The sequence below is a fragment of the Psammomys obesus genome, unplaced genomic scaffold (genome assembly GCF_907164565.1).
Source record: "Psammomys obesus unplaced genomic scaffold, mPsaObe1.curated_primary_1811, whole genome shotgun sequence".
NCBI classification, from domain to species: Eukaryota; Metazoa; Chordata; class Mammalia; order Rodentia; family Muridae; genus Psammomys; species Psammomys obesus.
Window position 1 is genome coordinate 58817064 of NW_026585504.1, and position 26246 is coordinate 58843309.

Sequence of the window (26246 nt, forward strand, 5' to 3'; positions counted from 1 at the left end):
GAAGGAAGGAAGGAAGGAAGGAAGGAAGGAAGGAAGGAAGGAAGGAAAAGAAAAGAGTGATCATTAATAATCACAGAACAGAGTCAATATTAGGCTGTCTGGAAATCTCTTCAGCCAATGAAATTAGTCCAAAACTCTTCAATTGAGCCTTGGGCAGATTCCCCCCCTCAAATCCCTCCTCTCCTTCCAATCCCACCTTCCTGCCCCTCCCCTCCCCGTTCCCTCAGGGGAGCTCCCTTACCCACCCTTTTCATCAACTTGCAACAGGACTGGAGCTATGTTCTCTCCCCCTGTGGCCTGGCAAGACCATGCCACCAGGGGAAAGTGATCAAAAAGCTGGCAAGTGAGTCCGTGTTGGATGCTGTCACAGGGGAGAGGGCATGGTGGAATTCTTTGTTTACAGAGCAAGAAGCAGACCTCCCCGAGGGACCCACTTCCTCTTGGGGTCTTCCACCTTTTGGATCCACAACCTCTCTGGAACAGCGCCACTCTCACGGCTTCGGGTTTTCACGCCCAGGAGTCAGTGGGAGGCATTTCACACTCTAACCACCGGCAAAGCTCTCCTGCAGCCGCCCTGTGCTCAGCATGCTGAGGGGTCCTCGGCCCTTCCCCAACTGCACATTTCAGCACCAGGCTCTGCAGTCTGAGAGAGCTCAGGCCACAGGAAGCACAACTTACCCACTTTTGATTCCATTTCACCAGAGAATTTTACAGGACTCCAGATACATAGAGTAGACACACAAATCAAACATTCACTGATAAGAAATCATAACGAAATTTATTTTAAAACAATTCTTTGGAAACATAATTTTACAGTTAAGGATGAAAGCAAATTTACATACCAGTGAGTCGAAAGTACTTATTTTTACAAAAAAGGTTAGATCCTACCTGGGTATTTGATAATATTTGATAGTGCAGGATGCGGAGCATCTTCAGAGAGTGTTTTTCAAAGTTGAGAGATGCTTCATAACCATGAGTGCCGAGAACCAGGCAAATGGCAGAAGCATTTGCGGGGCCATTTTAGAAACAGACATTCCGCTCTCTGTGCAAGCCCAAACTCACTGAGGGATGTTTTCTAAAACCTAAGTCAACAACTCAAACAGCAGTTTTAAAAGCCAAACATGTTAGCACAATGTGCCAACATCCTACTTGATGCTGAGGGGCGGCGGTGGGGAAAACAGGCTGCTGCTTTCCACAACTGAACCATCAGGTCTCTCGAAGAGCAGAAAACTTGGTACGTTGGAATGGTAAAGCCCTGCAGTTCCTAACAGGCACCCATCTCAAATCCAGTTCACAGCTTCAGGCAACACTGGCTGGAGCGGCTGCAGCCTGGCACATGTGCAGTGGGAGGCATTTATGCCGCGCGTTCAGAGCCAAGGCTGTAATGACATCACAGGCTGCAACATGGGGGACGGGAACGGGGGTGGGGCTCCACCAGAAATACCTGGGATTCATTACCTGTTTGATTTCGAAGTTCAAAAACCTATTGCTACTACTAAATTATTTTCGCAGCTCCCACATCCAGTGACGTGCACATATGGGATCGAGATCCACAGTCTAAAAAGCTCGGAACTTAGGGGTCCTGTTGCTACTGTGAGGGACAGAGGCACAGCCGCGGACCATCCCTGCATCCGCAGGCTTAGATCTGGGAACCTCCACTTAGGGAAAACTAGCATGCATGCCTTCACTAAGAATTCCAGGAAAAGAACAGTGGAGATTATCAAGCTACTTTAGAGCACGGCTGGAGAAAGGGCTCAGCAGTTAAGCGCATGAGCACCGCTCTTCCGGAGGACCTGGGTTCAATTCCTGTCATCCCAGGGGGTCCTGTCCCCACACCTCAGTTTTTATTGTACTGTGCATGAGTACAGGCACATGTGTCATGAAGGAAATGTGTGAAAGTTACAGGACAACTTGGAGGAGTCAGCTTTCTCTCTCAACTGTGGGACCCTGCTTGCTCACCTGCTCTAATATATATATGTACATACATATATATATTTTAAGAATTTACTTATTTATTTTATGTGTATGAGTGTTGTATCTGCATGTGCACCTGCACGCCAGAAGGGGCAGTAGAGGGTATAGATGGTTGTAAGCCACCAGGTGGGTGCTGGGAGTTGAATCCAGGTCCTCTGGAAAACTGTTCCCCGCTGTGGGACTGCATCACATCTAGATGCAGATCTAGATGCAGATCTAGATGCAGATGCATCTAGATGCACATCTAGATGCATCACATCTAGATGCAGATCTAGACCACGGGTGGAAGTTAGACACAAGGCCATGTGCTGACGCAGAACACAGCTCTCACCTCAAGGGGGCAAAGAGACAAATGAGTGCCCATGGCCCTGCAGCACGGATCGGGTGCTCCACTGTGGAAGTGGTCACATGAGATTTCATTAGTTACAGAACAAGGAAATCAAACCATTTATCAAATACACTGCCGGGAACCACAGGCAAGCGGTTCCAGCAAAGGCCGCAGCTGCGCTCTGGTGACGCTCAGGGTTGGCAGAGCTAGCCATCTGCTAAGAGCATACTGCGAAGGACTTTGACAGTCACAGGTCACACACACGGGAGTATGCAAAGAGAGAGGAAAAGAGCCAGGATCATTTGGCTCAGGTCTGCAACGTTCTGACTCTCCGTCAGCGGTGAGTTCAGTCATCTGGCCTTGTGGGATCCTTAGCAGGTGTGGCTCTTCATTCTCAGGGGAAATTCCACTTACATGGCACATACTGTGAAAGAAGGAAAAGCTGCCTAAGCTGGATCATTCAATAATGGCCCCTAAGAGGAGCAGGGCCCAAAGACGGCATCTTTGGTGTAGGAGAACAATGCTCTGCCTCATCACAGAGACAGAAAGACAAGAAGGGCACAGTCTGGACTACCTCTGCGGAGAGTGGACAGACCTGCCCAAGCGGTGCTTCGAGCCAGCTCACAGCTTGCCTCTGTGTCCCAGGTACTGGAAACACCTCAAGCCAATTCTGTCAGTGAGTTTAACTTAAAGATGCCTCAGGTGGGCCTCTGTCCCTCTGTCCCCTGGCTGGAACCCTGCTTATCTTAGCACATACAAATCCCTGGCTTCTACCCCATGCTCTATGTAAACTGAGTGGAGTGCATACACCTTATCCCAGGGGCAGGAAGAGCAGAAGTTCAAGGTCGTCCTGGGCTACATACTTAGTTCTAGGCCAGCCTGGGATGCATAGGATTATGTAAAAAAAAAAAAAAAAAAGCCAGCTTCAGTTGGTAGAGTACCTAGGAAACAGTCAAAGTAAACAGGCCTGTCCTCCCTCCACTGTCTGTTGAAAGATTCAGAGAGGCCAAACAAAAATAAGTGAGCTGTCATGTCAATGCTATGACAACAGGAGAAGCAAATGGACGGTGGTCTTCCCTTTTAGGGCCCAAAGGAAGGAAAAACACAGTCAAATGCCTATGTGGTTTTCTGTAGGTGGCAAAGCTAGAAACCCTCATCCTTCTTCAAGCGCTCTCTACTTCCCACTTCTTCTGGAGTGACTAGTGAGCAGGTAAGAGATGGGAGGAGGAGAACTGGAGAAATGTCTCAGTGGGTAAAGGACCTTACACAAGCCTGATGACCACGTAAGGCTGGACGGTAGCCCACAGCTAGAATCCCAGGACTCCAACAGGGACAGACAGCAGAGACATGAGACCCCGGAAACTCCAGCGCTGTCTCGCCTGGTATACCTGCAGCCAGCAAGAGACCTCACCTCAAACAAGCTGGAGGGTGAGGACCCCTGAAGGTGTCCTCGGACCACAAACATGATGTGGCACTTGTGTGCTGACACTCACACTCATCCACAGGAGAAACAGGAAAAACATGGCGTGCTGCGTGCATTGTGACAACTCCAGGTGGCACAGCCAGGCAGGGCTTCTTCCAGGAGGCGACATACATTAGAACTGGGAAGGGGCCGGCCCAGGAGAAGCCTGGGAGGAGCCTCATACTGCACCAAGTCCAGGACAGGGCTGGGTCACGGGGCAGATGCTTGGTTGTATTTGTCTGGTTAATACACAAGCTAAGGAATGAATGCACACAGGAAAGGTTTCAAGGCCCCAGACTAAGTGTCAAAGGTTGTGATGAGGCCTGGCTCCCTGGGGCGGCAGTCTCTTGAGTCTGTGCCTGGGGACATACTCAGAGGCTGGGGCACACCAGCGAAGAGCTGAGGAAGCCCACAGCCTCAGGTCGAGCGGAGCCTTTCAGGTCGGCTACAGGCGACTGTGTACTTTGAGATGATGTACCCCGCCAGCCCCTGGTCAGGATGAACTACAGGCCGGTGACTTTACACTTGTGTGTGGCCAAGCTCTGATGCTCAGTCTGGGGGGGCGGAGTGAGGGACAGCCACCTCAGCCCGTCTAGCGCTTTCCACTGTTTCCTCACACAGGCCTGCGTGGATATTAGGATGGCAGATGGCAAGGTCACAACAGGACTGCCATGGAAGCCCTAGGACAGTGGCTCCTATCCTTGGGGGACGGGACATCTCATTTGATGCAGAGACAGCCAGTGACAATAGCCACCAGTGCTGGGACGCTCACATGGGGTTTTCGTACACTGTTTCCTTTGTCCTCACTTTGAGGAGGTTATCACTGTCAGATAGGGCAGGCGGAGGCTTGGTAGCTCGCCGCAGCACAGGGCCTCCTCCGTCTCCACAGTATGTGGAGGGGGTGCAGGCAGCTGGACCTGCTGTCGTAAGCACAGGAGGGGCTGTGCTTGGTTTAGGGACAGATGCTGGCAGGAAGCACCTGGTGGACCGTGGCTTCTCTGAGACACAGCAGATATGACTGAACCATTTGAGTCTGAGAAGGAACATCCTAGGTTTGCAGTATCACCCCAGAGCATGTTCAGCAAGGTCTAGAGGCCTTGGAATGATCCAGACTCCAGCCCAAGGCTGGAGGCATGGCCAGGTGTCACCCGGGGGGTGGGGCTTCGAAGAGGGCTTCCTGCTTAAAGTGCTTGTCCTTCGGAGTATGAGGACCTGAGGGCAAATCCCACACAGCTCCGTAAGAAAAGCTGGACTTGGCTTCCTGTGAGTGCAGCACTGGAGGTCAGGGGTGGGGTGGACTCAAATGCTGGGGCTTGTTGGCCAACCTGCCTCCTGCTTCACAGAGAGATTCTGTTTCCAGGGAATAAGGTAGAGAGTGACAGGACAGGACGTCTGACATCCTCTCCTCCACACTGGGCGTCAGCAGGAGAGACTCAAGCTAGATGGAGGATTCAGACTGAGGCTGCCCAGCAGGGCTGGTGGGAGGAAGACAGCCAGGCAGGACACACCTCAGGGCCTCCCCAACCTTTAGAATACACTAGTCCCTGCCCTCTGGGCTCTCAGCACCCCCACAGCCATGCACACTCAGAAAGGCCAAGCCTGTGTTGTTGGCCTGGAGCATTTTACCCCATACATTCCAGGAAACGGATGATTTTTTAAAAATATTTTATTTATGTGCAAGTGTTCTATCTGCATGTACACCTGCATGCCAGAAGAGGGCATGAGATCCCAGTAGCGATGGTTGTGAGCCCATGTGGTTACTGGGAATTGAACTCAGGACCTCTGGAAGAGCAGACCGTGCTCTTAACTGATGAGCCATCTCCAGCCATCTCCATTTCATCCCCCTGAAACGGGGGATTTTTAAGCTTCGGTTTGTGTGCTGGCCTCAGGGTAGCTGTGCTGGGAGGAACGGTTCAGTGGAGAAAATGCTTCCTCAGCAGTGTGAGGGTGAGCTTGGATTCCCAGAACCCATGGGAAGCTTAACAGGTATGCAGCTTCCAACAATCTAGTCCTTAGGAAGTGGAGACAAAGGATCCCTGAGCAAACTGGTGGACACTTGATGTGAATTTCCGGTGCACCTACACACACACACACACACACACACACACACACACAACTTGAAGGTGCAAACACATGTACACCACACCCACAAAATGACCCGTTTTCTATATTAGCATACTTTTTGAAAGGTAAGAGTACCAAAAACAAACAAACAAACACACAGCCAATAAACAACCGGACTCCAGCACTCCCAGGACAGGCCATCACTCCTGTGGGCTCCATGGAAACAAGGGGCCTTGAAGACATATCTGTTCACTTGAACCTTCACACTGGTTCACTCGTGGTTCCTGGGCTTGGGGAGATCTCCACCGTTTGGCACGGGTCTCCTCCAGCAACCTATTCGCAACTCCTTGATGCCACCATGCCTGAGGAAAGTCTGGGCCTGAACGGTAGTCCCCACTTTGCTCTGGGAGGCTGGGCGCAGAGGTCCTCAGGCACCCTGGAGCCCTTCCTCCTAACTGCATAGATTGGCGGCCGTCCCCTCATCCTCATGTTTTCTTCTAATGACCTAGATTTCCACATCAGTGCACTGTGCCCACTTCAGGGAACCTGAGGACGAGGCCCGGGACAGAGAGGCAAGGAGGTCTAGCAACAGCAACGAGGGCTCTCCTGAGCAGGGACCAGGGGAGGAGGGAGGGAAGAATGCTCTAATTCTGCCCAGCAGGTCAGGACAAAAAAGGTACTCCAAACTAGAGACCCACTGCAGCTTATCAGAGGGGATGGGGAGGATGGATTCGCTTCCTTTCCCAGTCAGTGGGTGGCAGAGCCTGGCGTACAGCCAACATATCCTGATCCTTGGGCCTTTCCTAACATAGTTTCCAAAGAATCAGACTCACACAAGGCCAAACAAATTAATAAACAGAGCTCCAGGTTGGGAGTCCTGAATCTAAGGCCTAATTCTGTCGCTAACCAAACATTCTCCGGGTCGTTTTTAAACCCGCTCCCTCACTCCCTCCCAGGTGCCCAGCCTCCACCTCCCGGGTAACACAGAAGAGCACTCCTAAGCACCTAGGCACTCCGCACAACCTTTTGGGGGCAGCCAGAGATTCGCTAGTCGCTCTGCCAAGGTGGAATTTTGCCCTGGGCACGGCCCTAACCGGTAGACTGCCTGCACCCCCCGACCTTCGCACCGGACCCAGCGTCAAAGCCACGGCTCCTCGTGAGCAACTCCATGAGTGCGGGGGCAGTCACAGTTACGGCGCTCTCCCACACTTCCACGCCCGCCAGCCACCCGCCTTTAGCCGTGCACTCCCAGGTTCCCGCATCAGACAACTCGCTGCTCCCTCGCCGGGGGTGGGAGGGGAACCCTGCGGCCGCTTCCCGCCCCGGCGGTGGCAGGCCGGTCCAGCCCTCCTTTCAGCTCCGCTCGCTCCGTTCTCCGACCCCGCCCCGCCCTGGGCCCCGCCCCCTAGCCTGCCGGGAGGATGTGAGCTCATTCCCTCCTCCATGTTCCGGCCTCCTCCAGGAAGCGTCCTCCAGAGGTCTCGGCCCGCTCAGCCAGCGGCCCGCGGGTTGCGGAGTCCGCAGCGTGCCAGGTCCCACCTGACGCCGCTCGCAGCGAGGCGTCGGCCTCGTGGGTGCGGGATGAAGGCCGGCGGCGTGGGCACCCACCCAAGCCTGAGCCACCGGGCCCGGGCTGCGCCTCCGGCGTAGGCACCGCACCGTTCCCGGCCGGCGCGCGCTGTGCCCTTAGCTCGCTTCCGGCCGGGCCACGTGATTGCGCGCACGTGTTCCGGCCTCTCGGAGCCGTGGTCGGGTGCCTCCTCCGCACAGCGGGCGGATGCCCATCTAGAGGCAGTGCAAGCTTCGCCATGAACCCCAGGGGCCTGTTCCAGGACTTCAACCCCAGTAAGTTTCTCATCTATGCCTGCTTGCTGCTCTTCTCTGTGCTGCTGCCCCTGCGCCTGGACGGCATCATCCAGTGGAGCTATTGGGCGGTCTTCGCCCCTATCTGGCTGTGGAAGCTCCTGGTCATCGTGGGCGCCTCAGTGGGTGCAGGCGTGTGGGCCCGAAACCCTCGCTACCGTACTGAAGGGGAGGCCTGCGTGGAGTTCAAAGCCATGCTGATCGCCGTGGGCATCCACCTGCTGCTGCTCATGTTTGAGATACTGGTCTGCGACCGGGTGGAGAGGGGCACCCACTTCTGGCTGCTGGTCTTTATGCCACTCTTCTTCGTTTCCCCGGTGTCGGTGGCCGCCTGCGTCTGGGGCTTCCGACACGACAGGTCATTGGAACTGGAGATCCTGTGCTCGGTCAACATTCTGCAGTTCATCTTCATCGCCCTGAGGCTGGACAGGATTATCCACTGGCCGTGGCTGGTGGTTTCCGTGCCCCTGTGGATCCTCATGTCGTTCCTCTGCCTCGTGGTTCTCTACTACATCGTGTGGTCCCTCCTGTTCCTGCGCTCCCTGGATGTGGTTGCTGAGCAGCGAAGAACACACGTGACCATGGCCATCAGCTGGATCACCATCGTCGTACCCCTGCTCACCTTTGAGGTCCTGCTAGTTCACAGACTGGATGACCACAATACACTCTCTTACATTTCCATTTTCATCCCCCTTTGGCTGTCCTTACTGACTCTGATGGCCACGACGTTTAGGCGGAAAGGGGGCAATCATTGGTGGTTTGGTATTCGTAGGGATTTCTGTCAGTTTCTACTTGAAGTTTTCCCGTTTTTAAGAGAATACGGGAATATTTCTTACGATCTCCATCATGAAGACAGTGAAGATGCCGAAGACGCTTCGGTGCCAGAAGCTCCAAAAATTGCTCCAATGTTTGGAAAGAAGGCCCGGGTAGTTATAACGCAGAGCCCTGGGAAATACGTTCCTCCACCTCCCAAGTTAAACATTGACATGCCAGACTAAACTCACAGGCTGGGCCTTTAAGTGAAATAGAAATCCTATCCTGATGAATTCCACTTCGCTTTTTTCTGTGTTCATCCAGCCCTGGAATTGGAAACGGGCCTTCCTTATTTTACACCCTCTGTGAGATGGACGCCTCTTGCGGTGGTCAGTGTGCACTGTCGGCAGAGGAAGGAGGCTGTAGTGTTCTTGGGTGTGTACATAATGTTCGAGAGAACTTGCTTTCCAGGTCCGTGTCTTACAAACTAGCCAAAGGCGGGGAAACAGAATTGTTTCTGGAAGACCTGAAAACTCCATAGCTGTTTGTTTTTAAGTGCTACTTACGCCTACCAAAAGTATTGTTTAAAAAGTATTTTTATACACTGCTAGTCAAAAATTGTATTTTAGACTGTGCCCGTTGTGACATAATGGCAAATGTACCAAATTCCCCGCCACCACTGTTCCGTAGCCCTCATAACTGGTGTTCTAGTGCTCCAACTGGTCACGTGGTTTCCTTCGGGCTTTGCTGATACAGGTCTTTTGGAGTTTTTAATGGAGTGAATTTGCCTGCATATGTTAGTATTTATATGAATGTGTTAGCATTGTTATCCGTGTTGAATTGTAGTTGTTGGAGGACCAATGTATTGTGTTAAAGTATTTTTTAAAGTTTCTGTGTGTAGATACATATTTACTGCAACTATCCTTAAAGACTGCATAAGATCTGCTACGTCCCTGACGGGGGACCTGTTGGAGAACTAGGAGTGAAGGTCTGGCATGCCAGGGCAAGTTAGGTGGCACACAATAAGTGTGCCGCACATTTCTGAAGTGTGTCATAGCACCCCCAGAAGGGACACCACTCAGAGAGGAGGTGGCACACTCCAGTATGGTGGCAGGCTGTAGACTAACTGTCATTGGCCTCCTTGGCTTCTTCCTTGCAGGTGGTACCATCTGAGGAACAACCAAATTCTGCAGCACATGCTGTGGCCATGCCTAAGGTCTGTTGCAGTGTAGAGCAGTACTGTGGGAACCTGACAGTGGCCAACAGGATGAGTCTTATTTAAGGGCCAGTGTTTTTGGCAGTAACAAGGAAACAAATGTTTAGGGCATTTCAAAAGACTACTATGTTTTTTCAGGTACTGGAGTCACACAAGGAAATCAAAATCAGGACAAAAGCTAGACCTTCTAAGAATAAGGTTCTAACTGGAAAGAAAGAAATACTTGGAAATGGAATTTCAAGTAAAATGGAGTGCTCATATCCCCAAGGAGAAGACTGGCGGGTGGGGAGGGTGTCTTTTTATTAGCAGCTTACTAAGAATTACCTGTGTCGAGTTCCATGTACTTAACTGCCCCCTTCACTCTGGCCATGAGGCAGACTTGTCCTGTTTGAAGAAAGATAAACCTGGTGCTGGGGAGATGGAGTCATAAAGTGTGCGCTGTGTGCCGAGGTCCTCAGCATCCATGTGGAATGAAGTCCAGTGCTGGAGCAGTGGAGGCAGGTCCCTGAGGCTTTCAGCTAGCCGTTCGAAAACGTTCTAAAAAGTTCCAGGTTCTGAGAGACCCTGTCTCAACATACAAGCTGGACACCCACAGGATGGCTCCGTAGGTGTGTGTGCCATAAAGCCTGATGACCAAGTTTGATCTCTAGGACACACATGGTGAAAGAGAACCAACTCTCTCAAGTTGCCTTCTAGCTATCATACACAAATTTGAAAATAAAGTGGGGGCTGGAGAAATGGCTCAGAGTTTTAAGAGCACTGGCTGTTCTTCCAAACATCCTGCCTTCAATTCCCAGCAACCACATGGTGGCTCACAACCATTTATAATGAGATCTGGGCCCTCTTCTGGCATGTAGACATACATACAGACAAGATACTGTATAAACAATAAAGAAGTAAATCTTAATAATAATAATAAAGTGGAGGGGCTGGGAAGATGGCTCAGTGGTTAGGAGCACTGGCTGTTCTTCCAGAGGACCCACACATTGATTCCCAGCACTCAGGGTGGCTCCCAAGTATAACTGAGGAGATCCAGTGCCCTCTGCTGGTCTGTGCAGGCAACAGGTGCATGGTGACGCACAGATATGCATGTAAAGAACGCCCATACACATAAAATTAATTTTTTTTAAGGGAGAGAGCAATAAAGGAAGATGCCTGATGTTGACCTCTGGTTTACGTATATGTACAAACAAGATGAATTGACTAGTTTAACATTATTCAAAACCATGTGAAAACATCTGTCTACATGCTAGCTAACAACATTGAAAAGCTGCCGGGGCCTCTGTGTGCCTGCAACATAGTTGCTTTGCACCAACTGGCTGAATGGGAGAGGCTGTATTGAGTAGCAGGGTTGAATGCTACCCGGGGAATCCTTGTAGCAGGTGCCCATGAGGGAGGTAGCTAAGAAAGCCAGACAGGAAAAAGCATGAAAAAACGCTGCTGGCTTCTGGGCAGACTTCACCTGAGCTTCGGGCAGCTCCTCTACCCGCTCCTCTCATCTCTGCGCCCTCACCAAAGTATCGGAAAAGAACAGCTTCTGCCCTGGTGAGACGTAAAGGTGGAGCCTGGAGAGAGCGCTCAGAGGTGAGAGCACTGACTGCTCTGCCAGAGGTCCTAGGTTCAGTTCTTAATGTGCAGGTGGTTGCTCACAACTGTCTGTAACTCCAGGTCTAGGAAATCAACTCCTTCTGGGCTTTGCAGGCACCAGGCACGTAAGTGGCACACAGACATATTTGTAGGCAAAACACCATGCACAAAATCTTTAAGAAAATATTTAGGGATGGAAGAGCCGGTGTTTCTGAAGCAAATGAAGGGCTGGTTAAAACTGTTTATGGAGAGCTGGGCATGGTGGCGCATGCAGGTGGATCTCTGTGAGTTTGAGGCCAGCCTGGTCTACAAAGCAAGTCCAAGACAGCCAAGGCTACACAGAGAAACTGACTTGAGGAAAAAACACTACTCCCAGCAATGGACACTGTTAGGACCATGCTACAAATATCCCACGCAAATCCGCTGTCCCCAGTCAGGCCTTGCTTACATCAAGACCGTTAGGTACCGGTGGAGGGCTGTGGTCAGTTGTTGAATTCCTGAAGCTGAAAAGCCCTGTTTCTACTGTGTGTGCGCGCGCACACACACACACACATACGCATATTCATGCACAAATACTTATTCGTGCATACATGCATTTAAAAAAACTGCAAGAGTCCAAAGGCTCCTTCTCCCTTCTTCCCCTCCTCCCCTTGTCACCACCACGCCAGAATAAAAAAAGTTTTGTTAATGGAACACCAACTGGGTTAGAAATCCCACATCCACTCTGGGGATGTAGCTCAACTGACTGAGTGCTTCCCTAGCATGCCCAAAGCCTTTGGCTTCCATCTGTAGCACTGGGGAAACCAGGTGTGGTGGCACACACCTGTAATCCTAGCATCAGGGAAGGGAAGACAGGTGGAGCAGACTTTCAAGGACATCTGCTATTTAATGAGTCTGAAATAAACCTGGGCTACATGACAGTTTGCTTCAAAACACAACAACTGAAACAAATCCTAGTCCAACCCTACCACTGACACTTGCTGGCTGTTTGTAAGCATACCAAAAGTATGGCAAAGTTGGAGGCCAGAGAGATGGCTCAGCTGTTAAGAGCACTGGCTGCTCTTCTAGAGAACCTAGGTTCAATTTTTGGCAATAATTCCAGTTCTAGCGAATGTGAGTCTCTGTTCTGGCCTCCTTGGGCACCAGGAAGACATGTAGTATGAAGACTTCCATGTAGGCAAAACACTCATATGCATTAAATAAAATTTTAGTGTTTAAAAACTGTGGCGATTGAGCTGGGCATTGCGGTGCATGCCTGTAATCCCAGCACGGGGGGAGGCAGAGGCAGGCGGATCTCTGTAAATTCAAAACCAGACTGACCTACAAACCTAGTCCAGGACAGCCAGGGCTACACAGAGAAACCCTGTCTTGCACCACCCCCAAATCTATCTATCTATCCATCCATCTATCTATCTATCTATCTATCTATCTATCTATCTATCTATCTAGATATCTAGATATCTATCTAGATATCTATCTAGATATCTAGATATATAGATAAAGATATAGATATATCGATTAAATGTGAGGTACTCATTTCACTGGATCAATGAGTAATTAAAAGTCCTGGTAATGAGTTACTTTTGGTGTGTCTAGCAACTCTTCCTCTGCCCATAAGATGTCATCTTGGCTGTACCCGGATAACTGTCGTGGTTACCTTGGCACAAGCTAGAGTCATTTGGAAGAGAAACTTAATTGAGAAATGCCTCCATGAGATGGGCCCGTTGGCAAGTCTGTACCGCTTTCTCTTGCTGAATGACTGATGTGTGAGGGCCTACCCCATTGTAAGCGGTGCTGCCCATCCCAGTCAGTGAGGCTGGGGTGTTTAAGAAAGTAGGTTAAGCCATGGGAGCAAGCCAGCAAGCAGCATCCCTCCATGGCCTCTGCTTCAGCTCCTGTCTCCAGGTTCTGGCCTTGACTTCCCCTAATGAAGGGTTACAAACTATAAGGTGACATCAACTCTTTCCTCCCTAAGCTGCCTTTGGCGGTGCTTATCACAGCAATAAAAGAGCAGATAAGACAGAGACCCATGGTAATGGTTACAAACTATTAACACCCCTTAATAAATAAAGGAGGAAGATCCTCACCTGAGACTGGTCTTCACCACCCCATATCAGTGACCATGAGAGGCTAGACAACGTTAAAAGGTTAATTAAGAAATTCCAGGAGGTGAAATTATACAGTATACTCACATATGAAATCCTCAAATAAAAGAAAATATGAGCATAGAAAGAAAAAAAAAAAACCTTTAACAATGAGGTCACTATATGTAAGGGAGGTCCTGTCCCCTACCTCAATAGATACAGAACACACCCAGACACAGCACAAAAGAGATTTATCACCCCGGAGGGGCAGGGGCTGGAGGTTGCAAAGGCAGATAGCAGCAGCAGCAGCAGCAGCAGCAGGACCAAGCAGTTTTTTTTTTTTTCTTTCCAGGAGTGCGTTTTTAAGGAGAAAAAGGGGGAGTCTGTGCTCGGGTGAGTTGGTAAATCCTGACTGGACATGTTAGCCAAATAATGAGTCAGTGGCAAAATAAGGGAATGGACCTTGGGGGCTGGCTTTAGGAATGCCATCTAAAGGTTTTTAGTAAGGAGGAGAAGGGGAAAAGGCAAAACCTGTTGGCCATGTTTGTCACGCTCTGGTCTGTTTGCTGTGCCTGGCTGCTAGAGCCCCTCACTACCCATGATGAGGTGGGACTAATGGTATGATGAAGCTGTTCTGGGGTCCGCTGTGCTCTGTAAGCAAGCCCAATAAACTCACTGGTCTCACCAAGGTAGACTTCGGTAAAAATTGTATTTTAGTCTGTCATTGGTACCCGTTCGGGTAAAGCAGACTTCAGAGGGCTGATGACCTGATTCTTGGGGCCCACATAATAGAGGGAAAGAACCAACTCCAGCAACTTGTCCTCTGACCTTCTTGTATGCGGTGGCATGCACTCGTGTATGCACCTAAAACCCCATGCATGTGCACATTACATGAGAGTAATTTAAAAGGATTCTGGAGAGCTGTAGCAGGCACTGAAGACCGATAGGCAGAGGAAGAGAAACGAGAATTACGACTAATCTAGAACAGGGCCCCAGACCTTAGCCCAACTGAGTCCATGATGAAAGTACCATTTAGGCTGTAAAACTCAGTATGTAGACAGCACCACCTGCCAAAACTAAAACAAAGGCTCAATCCATCAAGGCCCGTAATTCTGGGAAAGTCTCTAACTGTTTTAACCTTGCTTTTTGGCCTCTGTAGTTCTGCTTCTAGCCAACCGATCTTTTGTTTGTTTATTTTTTAAACATTAGTTACAGTTTATTAACTTTGCATCCCAGCCGTAGCCTGCTCCCTCATTCCCTCCCAATCCCACCTTTCCTCCTTGCCCCTTTCCAAGTCCACTTAGATAGGGGTGGTCTCTTCCCCTTCCATCTGACCCTAGCTTATGAGGTTTCTTCAGGACTGGCTGCAATGTCCACCTCTGTGGCCTAGCAAGGCTGCTCCTCCCTCAGGGGAGGAAGGGAGGTCAAAGAGCCAGCCATTGAGTTCATGTCAGAAATAGTCCTGTTCCCCTTACTAGGGTACCCACTTGGATACTGAGCTACCATGGGCTACATCTGAGCAGGGGTTCTAGGTTATATCCATACATGGTCCTTGGTTGGAGATAGTCTCATGAAAGACATTGTGTCCAGATATATTAGGTCCTTGTGGAGCTTCTGTCCTCTCCAGGTCATACTAACTCCCCCTTCTTTCATACGATTCCCTGCACTCTGCCGAAGGTTTGGTTATGAGTGTCAGTATCTGCTTTGATACACAGCTAGGTAGAGTCTTTCAGAGGCCCTCTGTGATAGGCTCCTGTCCTGTGACTTGTTTTCTCCTACTTCCAATGTCCTTCCCATTTGTCTTTCTAAATGAGGATTGATCATCTTACCCTGGGTCCTCTTTCTTGTGTATCTTCTTTAGGTGTATAGATTTCAGTATGTTTATCCTATCTTATAGGTCTAGTAGCCACTTATAAGTGAGTATATACCATGTGTGTCTTTCTGCTTCTGGGATACCTCACTCAGGATGATCTTTTCTAGATCCCACCATTTGCCTGCAGATTTCATGATTTCCTTGTTTTTAATTGCTGAGTAGTATTCCATTGTGCAAAAGTACCACAATTTCTGTATCCATTCCTCCATTGATGGACATCTGGGTTGTTTCCAGGTTCTGGCTATTATGAATAAAGCTGCTACAAACATGCCAACTGATCTTGTTAACTGAAGTATGTCTATTCAGAACATAGCTTGCATGCTTAAAAGCTCACCCTGAGAAAGGCCAGGGGCTACACCATGATCCTGAATACCCAGTGTAGCCGCTGGCATCTAATAAAGACTTTCTATTGGCTTAAAGCCATGTCCAAGAAGTCTTCTCTGGTGGATAGAACAAAAGCAATGCTACCTGAAGCTCTGGGAGGCAGCAAAGCCTGTTAGATGTTCAACAAAGCTGAATGGTATGTTGTCGAGAACTGGACTGTAACTGGTTGGGAGCTCTTCTCTTGTGCTAGTGTTAAGCTCCAATCGCTGTTCATTGTCCACCTCTGTGTCTGACCTAATATCCTGTGCTTATTAGGTAAATCCTTTGGAATGTACAAATAGATCCCTTGCTTTCATCAACCCGAAGCCTAAGAATGTCAGCTGGTGGCATCTGGCCTCTCCCCTTTGCTGTAACCCATCTGCCTGGCAGAAACATGATTTTCAAAAATGCCTTGATTTTTAAACTTTGCTCGGTTACTGTAAAAGTCCACAGAACTGTTACCATGTTGGAACATGGATTTGGGTGTATCATGAGTCTGTGTTCGCAGGCCATGGTCTCTCATTTTCACTGAAGCATCAGTTCTCATTCTCTTTGAAGTGGTGACACAAAACTTCAACCCTTACCTCAAAGGAACAGTTTATTTTAGAGCCAAATATGAGTGACCGTGCCCAGGAACATGGATTAATAAGGCCAACCCAAATTCCACGTTCCTATGTGGAATCAGTTTTGTGAAGATTTTAGGGCAACAGAACAAAGAAAGTCTTATGATCAAAACACTTCTCACATACCCTGGTGGAAACACTAGGCAGTCCATTACAGCAAAGTGGAGGATGCTCAGCTGTAGGTCTGAGCTGCTGGCTCATGACCCTTAGCCTTTGGGTTAATGAAAACTATGGTTTTGTTAATGTATCTCAGAAGTTTGTTGTTTTCCTTCTTTCCATTCTACCACTGAGGCAAATCCTCCTCACCCCCTTTTACTGAGACAAGGTCTCCATGTAGCCTTGGCCAGCCTGAAGCTCACAATGTAGACTAGGCTGGCCCACTTGCTCTGCCTCCACAGAGCTGGGATTAAAGGTGTGTTATCTGTTGCAGGATGTTAGGCCCAGAAAAGAGGTGGGTGAGGAATAGCTATTTAGGTGACTAAAAATACAGCCCAAGTTAAACTGTAACTGGGCTTTGGATGTGCAGCATTGCAAACCTTGGAAGCCCGCAGAAGGTCCAGCAGAAGGTGCAGCTCCTGGGGAACTGTTCACAGACGTGAGAGCTGTTTTTGTGTTGCCATGGGATTTGCTTAAGACATACCACTGGCAAAAGAATCATCATGGTGTTGCACTAAGGAACGCATGAACAAAGTGAAAGCAATTTGTCAAGGCACCCAAGCCAGACTATCAAGCATACTCACCATTTAAAACGGCCTCTGTTTTATATCCCCAATGGAGATGGTGACTGAGTCTCATCTCATTGGTGGGAACTCAATGTTCCGATCTAAAGCAACTGACAATCAGCACAGAGCGGAAGACAGCGCCTCTTGACACTGACTTGTTCATGTAAAACCCAAACAAGCACCAGAGGCAGGACAGGGGGAGATGCAGACTGGAGACTGTGCAGCTATCTGAGAGGCCTATCACACCTCAGGACCACAGGGTTTAGGCCCTTGTCTTGGAGGAGGGAGTTAAGGAAGGAAGCCGAATAGCACCAGGCAGACAGGAGAACAGGGGTGGAGTGCCGTGCAGCTGGCGAGGCACACAGTGCAGTCAGCTGGGGCTCTGCCCTTACCCCACCTTTCTGAACACAGACACACCTTTGTGATTCGTTCTGCACAACAGCAGGGATGGGTGTCACTTTCAGGCAGATATGGGACAAGCCCAAGCATTGCTCCTCAGAAGGAAGGCAGAGAACAACAAATGCTACCATGAGGGTAGGCAAGGTGGGCCAGGCTGCTGGAGTCAGGACACAGAGAGCAGTTCTCTCAAGAGCTGTGTGTATGATGGAGAGCTGGAAGACATGGCAGGAAGAGCTCGGCTTGTGCTTATTACATCAGAAACAGGTGGAAGGGCTTCAGTGCCAAAGTGAAACAGTATTGAGAGAAGTATGGAGAAGGCAGGACTGCAGGACGGACGTCAGCACTCCACTGCTGTTTCAACAGGAAGGAACAGCAGGCATGGCTACGGGAAGGACTGCTGAGGAGGCTCCTGACTGAGACACTCTGCTTTTTTCACGGAGGTATGAGATCATGTACTCAGAGTAAGGAACCCCCGAGGGGAGAGTCAGGAATGTGAGGAGGTGGCTCAGCCAGTTCTCTGCAGGTGAGGTCAGGCCCTCATGGATCCATCCAATAATATGGAAGTCACCATATTATTGGGATGAGTAGGGGAATGAAGGCAGGCTAGGGAAAGCCATGCGATGGCTCTGTAGGTAAAAGCACTAGCCACCATGCCTGACCTGAGTTTGAGCTTTGGGATACACATGATGGATGGAGAGAGCTGACATATGAATGTCATAGGACATGTCTCCACCTCCTGTAAAGAAATGTAATTAACATAAAAGTATTTACTGTATAATTATGTGTATATTAGTTACTTTTCTACTGCTGTGATAAAACAAAATCAAGGCAAATTAGAGAAGGAAGTGTTTGAAAGGCCCTAGGACCCCCAAGATCAAGTTCTTAGCACAAAGGAGATTTATTTGGCCCAGAGAATCAGAGGGCAAGGAATAAGAGACAAAGACAGGAGAGAGAGAAGGGATGAGGGGAAGGGGAAAGGAACAAGGGAGAGAGAGAAGGGGTATTTGTCCTTGAGGGAGACAAAGGATGGAAAGGAGACAGACACCACCCATAGGAAAAAGGCAGTTTATAAAGGTAAAAGAGGGAATCTCTGTGTTAGAATGAAGTATTTAATTGGGCATGTTAATTAAGTGATCCAAAGGGGCTTTTGATTGCTGGACTTCAATACTTTGATAGCTGGACCTTGGTAGTCAGCCTCAGGAAGAGGCAGGGACCAACTAAGGAGTAAACCTAGGTGACTAGACTTAGGAATCTAATCTAACAGTTTTTAGCAAGGCAAAGGGAATGGGGGGGAAAGGCAAGGCCTGTCAGAACCATGTTTGCCAAACCCAGGCCTGCTAGAGCCCTTCAGGGTTTATTTGAGCTTACAGTTCCAGAAAGATAAGGGCATCCTGGCAGCAGGTTCAGGTTGCTCTCAGCACTGTCTCCCAAGCGCCTGCTCACATGGCCCTTTAAGCACTGCTTTCAGAGCACTACCACTTTTCAGTTCCAAGGTCCAAACCCTTTCTACACTTCTCAAAAACAAAAACAAAACAAAACAACCCAGCATAGTCGGATCTGTTACAGCAGCAGCTCATTCTCAGGTACCAACTCCTGCTGCTGTATTAAGACACCATGACCAGATTGGCATGGTGGCCCATGCTTTTAATCCCAGCACTCAGGGAGACAGAGGCAGGCAGATCTCTGTGAGTCTGAGGCCAGCCTGGTCTACAAAATGAGTCCAGGACACCCAAGGCTACACAGGGAAACCCTGTCTTGAAAATCAAACAAAACCAACCAACCAAACAAAATCAACAATAACAAAAACCAATCAAGACCAAGGCAGTTCCAGAGGGCTGAGTCTGCCACGGCATCGAATTGTGACAGCATGGTGGCAGGAACAATGGGGGGCTCACACCTCAAATCCCAAGCAGCAAGCAGGCACAGAGAGCAAATTCAAACACGGTCAGGTGTTTAAAACGTCACACCTGGCCCTAGTGACGTACTTCCTCCAGCAAGGGCATACCTCCCAAGCCTCCACACAGTACTTCTAGCTGGGGGCCAAGTAGTTAAGTGCTTGAGACTACAGGGGACACCTCATTCAAGCCACCACAGTGTGGTTTTACGTGGATGTACTTGCCTGTGTGTGGAGGACAGAAGGCAACTTATTCCTTATTCGTTGTCAGAGGGTTTGTCACTGAACCCAAAGCTTGTCACTTCAGCTAGACTGGCGGGGCAGCAAGCCCCGGGGGTCTGGTTCACACCTCCCCAGTGTTGGAGTTACATGCAGACACCGCTACACCCACCTAAGTGGCTGCTGGTCCTCACGCTTGTGCAGCACCTCCCATTTGTGGGCAGCCCTTTCTGCAGTACACACTTAATCTTTAACACACTGCGAGGCAGGTGTCTTTACAAACACCCCATTTTACAAGGACCAGGCAGAAGGGAATGCTGACAGTTTCCAGCAGGGTCTATTTGTGCTCTGTAATTCACTAACACTCAAAACTGGGTGGCTTCCAAGCGGCAGGTGACTTCATATTCTTGGCCATGAGTTTATTAACTCACAAACCACAACACAGTTAGTTTAAGGAGGCCCAACACTTGCCCAGCCACCAACACTACAAGCCTTTGCGAACACCCGTAGTTAGAATTCTTTCATGGTCATTCTGAAGCAATGCAACATTAGAAATGAGAGTCCACACTAGCACTACCAATTATGTACTGCCAATTTACATTTCTTTAGTTTGAATTTCTTGATTAGATTAAGCCATTTGCAATTCTGCACTGCCACAGAACCTTGTTGAAGCCTTTACAGAGTTTGAAGTCCCTCCGGTTCTGGGCATACTCCAGAAACTGCTTGATCTTAAGAGAGCAAGGCCCGTGAGACTGCTGGTCCAGCAGCTGAGTTCCCCTTCTTCAGAGGACAAACTGCTCTTGGCCGTGGATCTTAATACTCTGAAAACCGTGTTGGACCTGACTGCAGCCATGGTGAAATGTCAGGCTGGCTTCTGAGTTATCCTGTGGTCCCCTCCTCCCTGTAGTCTCTCAGCATACTACAGAGCAGTGATTCTCAACCTTTCTAATGACCACCAACCATAAAATCACTTCACTGCTACTTCGAAACTGTCACTTGCTACTGTTATGAATCTTAAGTATCTGGTATGCAGGATATCAGATGTGACCCCCAAAGGGGCCATGACCCATGGGTTAAGACCACTGTTGTAGATAAACAAATCCCTTGAAGTGGTAAGTGTAACTCTAACCAGACTCCAGTGTTGACGGCATCAGGAATGTGCCTGGAACCCTTGATGCCAGCTGGAGATAAACTGCGTACATTCCAGCTCCTTCCTCTGACTTGAGTTTTAAGGATCCACTGGTCCAGTTGCCGCTCTGGGCCAGGTTTCTGAGAGCTCAAATAAAATCACACTCTGTAACCCTGCATCTGCCTGCATTTCTTCAGCCTCTCAGTGCTTTCTACCAGTGGAAGCCAGGTTTTTTATTCTGGATTTCCCTGATCAGACCCCTCTGCCTACTGGTTCTCTGGCCTGCCTGACAGTTTTACCCAATGAACAAAGCTGCCCACTTGAGGTCCCTTAGAGCTCAGTAAGTGTGTAAAATTATCTGTAAATCTCCCGTATGTCCAGATTTGCAGGTCTGTGACCTGAAACAAGATTTCTAGTCAGGAACAGGCTGTTGGTAGAGTGCTTGCCTAGCATATGTGAAGCCCTGGGTTAGATCCCAGGCACTACATAAAATGGGCAAGAAGGTGCCTGCCTATAATCCCAGTGCTTGAGAGATGGGAGACAGGGCAATTGGGAAGTCAAGATCATCACAGTGAGCCAGTGAGTTCCTGGCTGGCCTTGAACATGAGACCCTGTGTCCAAAACAGAACAGAATAGTTAGCTTCAAATCAAGAAAAGTTCTAAGGAGAGCGTGGGGCTTTTCAATAAGCTGGATTACTCTCTCTCTGTCCACACCTCCCCCCCCCCTTGTTTTTTTATATAGGTTATCTGTATATAGTTCTGGCTGCTCTGGAACTTGTTATGCAGACCAGGCTGGCCTCCAACTCAAGAGACCCGACCTGCCTCTGCCTCCTGAGTGCTGGGATTAAAGCACTAGGACTACCCAGAGCTCTTAAAGAAACAGCACATTTGGGGATTTGGGAGTATATGACAGGAACAGACAGGACATAGCACGGTGGGGAGTGCAGGCTGCATCCCAGGGAAGGAAAAGGAGGAATCGAAAAGGAAGGCACATGGACACACACCCTCCAGATCTCTATGTGGATGTTTGCTTTGGAAAGGGATTGCTCTGACAATAAGCTCCTCATGTGGATTCTGGATCCATAGGAAGGGACTGTGTAGAGGAGCAACTGAGCAGCATGACTCTTTGCTGCAGGTCTGCTTCAAGGCAACAAGCAGTACATGGAAGTAGACAAGAGAGCAGTGAATCGATGTCCCAGAGACTCAAGATCCGGGCCATAAGCCTGAGACAAGTCCCTGTTCCCTCTTTGGAGTTGTTTCCTAGCTATACACTGAGGGTCCAGGACAGGTCAGCATCATCATCTTTTTTATTATCATCACTCTCATGTAGCCTAAGCTGGCCTTAAAGTCATTATGCAGTCAAGGGTGGCTTGAGTTCCTGACCCTTCTTCCCCTATATTCCATGTGTTGGGATTAAGTTTAACACCTCGTGCACTACCATTGCTGGATTTCTGTGCTGCTGGGCATGGAATTCTGGACTTTGTGTTAGGTAAGTCCTCAACTCCTTCCGCTAGTCTCAGGCCTGAGGAGCCAGGACAGGCAACGTCACAGTCTCTTTCTCCCTGACATCTTGCTAGCCTGGGCCCACGAGCTAGACAGCTAGCAATGTAGCGTGTCAACGTGTCCCTGGCTGTGGAGGGTGGGCAATACTCTCCCCTCTGCTCACCCTCAGAATGGAGATACGGAACCTCAGCATGGGGAGATGGGTGCTTGCTGAACAGACCACTCTGCTCCCTCAGTCTGACCACCAGGGCCCCTGACCATACCTGACCCACAGCCCCTGCAGGCTCCATTCAGTACAGGCCACAGAAGCCCATCTGGCACTTGGGTGGTTTACAGCTAAGCACCCAGTCCCTTTTCTTTCAGGGAAAGACAGCCTGGGCAGGAGCCCCACCCTCTGACTCACAGCGGCTGGAAACCTGTCATCCAACACCCACTTTGTTTCTGTCCATGACAGCTTCCTGTGGCTATGGAGCACAATCCACTTTTCCCAGGGATTGTCCTGTGTAAGTTGGCAAGGCTTTTGTTACTGTCAGGCATTTTCTTTAGAGTTTCCATCACAGGTGAGCGAGCCCAGGTTCCTGCTCTCCAGGCACAACTGAAGGGCCTAATGAAGTCTGCCTTTCTCCAGGGAAAGGAGGGGATGGGAAGGCAGTGTGACTTTCCCAGAAGCCTTGTTACTTTGTGTGCTGCTGTGTCCTGGCTCAGAAGAAGCCTGCCAAATGACAGTCAAGCTGTTCACAGAAAACCACATCAAGGGGGCTGGGGAACAAAAGGATGAGGCCTGACTATTGTCAGCATGAGGCCATGAGTCCCACTGCACGTGTCCTTTCTGGTAACAGCACTGAGACAATGGTCTGAGATGACCATTGTCTATGGTCTATGCCTGTGGATAGACTGCCCTGTGTCCCCAGAATGACACTGTGGCCTTCCAGGGTAAGCTGTGTATGACTAAGGAGAGGTTGTTTTCATAAAGTGTTGTTATATAGTCTATGCTGACACTCACTGTCCAGCACTAGCCCCTCGTGCTGGGATTACAGCTATGTGCCATCATGCTCACTGACCAGCAACTTTTTTTTTTTGGACTATGTGTTGTATGTGCGTTAATATAAGTGCAGGAGTATGCATGTGGAGGTCAGAGGACAACCTCACATGTAGACCCTGGCCATCCACCTTGAAGCAGGGTCTCTCGTTCATCTCTGTGTATGCCAGGGTGCATATGCCAGGCAAGGGGCCTGTGAGTTTCAGGTGGTCCTCTTGTCTTTGAGTCCCATTTCAGTGCGTGAGTGCTGGGATTATTGATATCTTACCACATTTGCTTTTATGTGGGCTCTGAACTCAGGTCTTCATGCCGGTGTGGCAACTGCTTTATGCCCTGAATCATCTCCCTAGCCACCAATAAGGGCTCTGGCCTCACACCCACACTGACACAAGTCCTGAACACTGTATCAGTGCTGCAATTCACTCCATCTGGTTACTGTTAATGGTGACTCTGGCTTAACATTCAGCCAGGGCCATTCATGCTCAAGAAACAGCTCATATGACAGGAATGTCTCACGGAAGCTTTATTTGAATGGGTCATATCTAGAGTTCTTGTTCAGTGTACAGACATCTCATAGTTCAATGTAGTGCTTCTAACACAAGCCACATACAGTGGGAACTCAATGAAGATAATGCATTTGATACAAAAATAAATTACAGTTTCATAGCTACTGCACAGATTACCATGTAGAAAGAGTAAACACAAAATAGTTGGTGAGTCCTCATAAGCATCTACTGTATCTAGATGTGAAAAACAGAAGGAGTAAGGGTTTCATGAAAAGACATACACACACATACGCAAATGCACAACACACACTCACACCCTCACCTCTCTGATAAAGAGAAATCCTGAGAATTAGTGGATATCACCCCAACAATGCAATAAAAAAGGAAGAAAAACAGCCTCACCAGCAAGTTCACACAGCAGAACACAGCTTAGGACGAGTGTCCATAGTGCAAACCAAGTTCCTCATCCTGGAAGCACAGGAATGTTTCCAGTCCATCCTGACCATCCATAAACCCAGGTTTAGTTTTTGTTTTTTTTTTCCAGTAAAAAAGCACAAACAATCTATAAACACACATTCTTTATTACACAGGTGTAAGCAAGTTTCCAGTCAACTGAATGGCCAAGAGACAGAGTACATAATAGTATCTCACCAAGACTCCACAGCTCCACCATCTCATCTTGCAGCTCATGGACAAGCAGAGTCCTGAAGTGCTGCCTGCCTCGAGTGGCTGCTGGTGCGCAGAGCATCAACTCCAGGCAGCACTCCACTGTGTTCAGAGATGGGAACCGGCACTTAGAGCTTCGCTGTGGATGAGCTCTAGCGGACAGTGATGGGAGTCTGCCCTCTGATGCTGCAGTACAACACCAGCAGAACTGAGAGGTCAAGTATTTTCTATCTCTGGCTCTCCATAGAATAAACTTACTGGGTCTGGGGACATGGCTTGGTGGCAGAGTGAGACAAGGACCTCACTATGTAGCCTTGGCTGCCTGAAACTCACAAAGATCTACCTGCCTCTGCCTGCTGAGTGCTGGGATTAAAGGCACCTGCCACCTTCCTAGCTCAAGGTACTGGCTCTGATCCCTAATAACTCAAAACCAAAGCCAATCAAACAAAAATCTTGTCAGAACAAGTATATGCTAGGCTTGGTGGTTCATGACTGACAACCCAGCATCTGAAAAGCTGAGGCAGGAGGATTGCTAGGATTTCAAGACCATACTGAGTTACATGGTGAGACCCTGTCTCAAAACAAAGTAAAGTAACAAATGAGTATATATTTGCTGAAGGAGAAGACAAGACCATTACTTAGAAAACATCCAAGTTGCCAGGCATGTCTTTAAACTTAGCACTTGGGAGGCAGAGGCAGGAGGATCTCTGAGTTCGAGATCAGCCTGGTCTACAGTACAGCCAAGGCTACACAGAGAAACCCTGTCTCAAAAAAAAAAAAAAAAAAAAAAAAAAAGAAAAACCCCCCCCCCCCACTTTTTTTTTTTGCCAGTTTAGCAACTAGCAAACAATCTAGCAAGGGACAGCAGAACTTTCTGGGGCTCAGTTAAGAGTAGAGAAGTCCAAGTTTTAGCCAGAACTGAGAAGAACAAGCAGTGGATCCTAATAGCTCAGAGTTCTCACCCCCAGGCGAGCCTGTGCAAAGCCTGGGTACAGTCAGCAGGACTGTCGGATAGAAGGCTAAGCAGTCTGTGTGTTGCTCTCTTCAGCGGCCTCCTGAGGACAGCAATGAAATAACCGAAAGTGCCGCCGGTGCGCAAAGGATTGCTACACACAAGCTGTCAGCTTCCAGATCCTCCCTCGGAGGTACACTCCTTTCCAGGTGCTGAGGTGGAGCCTAGGATTCCTAACTGATACCTTCACATCTTACTGAAAACTGCCATGCCAAGTCCTTACCCCTGCCAGAGACACATGTGAACCTTGTCCAGACACTCCCTCCCCTGCCCCGAAGGCAGCCTTACACTGCCAGTTGCCACCTCCAGCTTCACCATCAGCAAGTACTTCTCCCACCCCTAACCTACAGGTGCCCTCGGGCCTGTCTCACTAGACCACTACCATTCTCAGAGGAGCAGAGTACTGCTTGCTGTAATCGCACAGGAAACATCTGACAAGTGTTTAACCCGTTTGGGCAAACTCATCATTTAAGTATTAGCATCTACGCTTACTACCTGACACTAAGACATAGTATTTCTTTTTACTGGAGAGCCAAGCGAATCCTCACTAAGTCCCTAGCAAACATTTTGACTGGCAAGAATTCAGGTACCTGAAGACATAAATGCTACAGGGTACTTTCAGCTATTCAATCTTGAAGGGACGGTGCTCACTCCTAAACAGTACGGGGCATTTAGGACTTCTAAGCCACCATGCTTTTAGCTGTGTGTGTTATCAGAACAGCTAAGCTTGTAGGTCATCCAAGCCTTGTAGACACTGGAAATCTGACACCAAGTCCTGTGTGTCCTGGGTCAAGGCCCTGGTTCCAGGTGTCATACCGTTAGAAATGATTATCACTGAGTCCTGGCAAAACACTGCCAATGATCGCACAAGCTGCGCTGCTGGCCAAGGGGAGATAGCGAGCAAGAAGCGCAACTCTTGTCTCCTTTAGCAAAAGTGGCTTCTCAACTGCCCAGGTCCCCTGGAAAC

At 49.1% G+C, this 26246-nt stretch overlaps 1 protein-coding gene across 1 annotated transcript; it reads left to right on the forward strand.

Moving 5' to 3' along the window:
- The first annotated feature begins 7232 nt into the window (after window positions 1–7232).
- Tmem185b (transmembrane protein 185B) lies at window positions 7233–9334 on the forward strand. Its single transcript, XM_055601591.1, has one exon. The coding sequence runs from the start codon at window positions 7637–7639 to the stop codon at window positions 8687–8689; it is 1053 nt and encodes a 350-aa protein (XP_055457566.1). The 5' UTR covers window positions 7233–7636; the 3' UTR covers window positions 8690–9334.
- Window positions 9335–26246: the final 16912 nt, after the last annotated feature.

Excerpts from the sequence above, each read along its gene's own strand:
- Tmem185b (XM_055601591.1), top strand. The coding sequence starts at position 7,637 with ATGAACCCCAGGGGCCTGTTCCAGGACTTCAACCCCAGTAAGTTTCTC.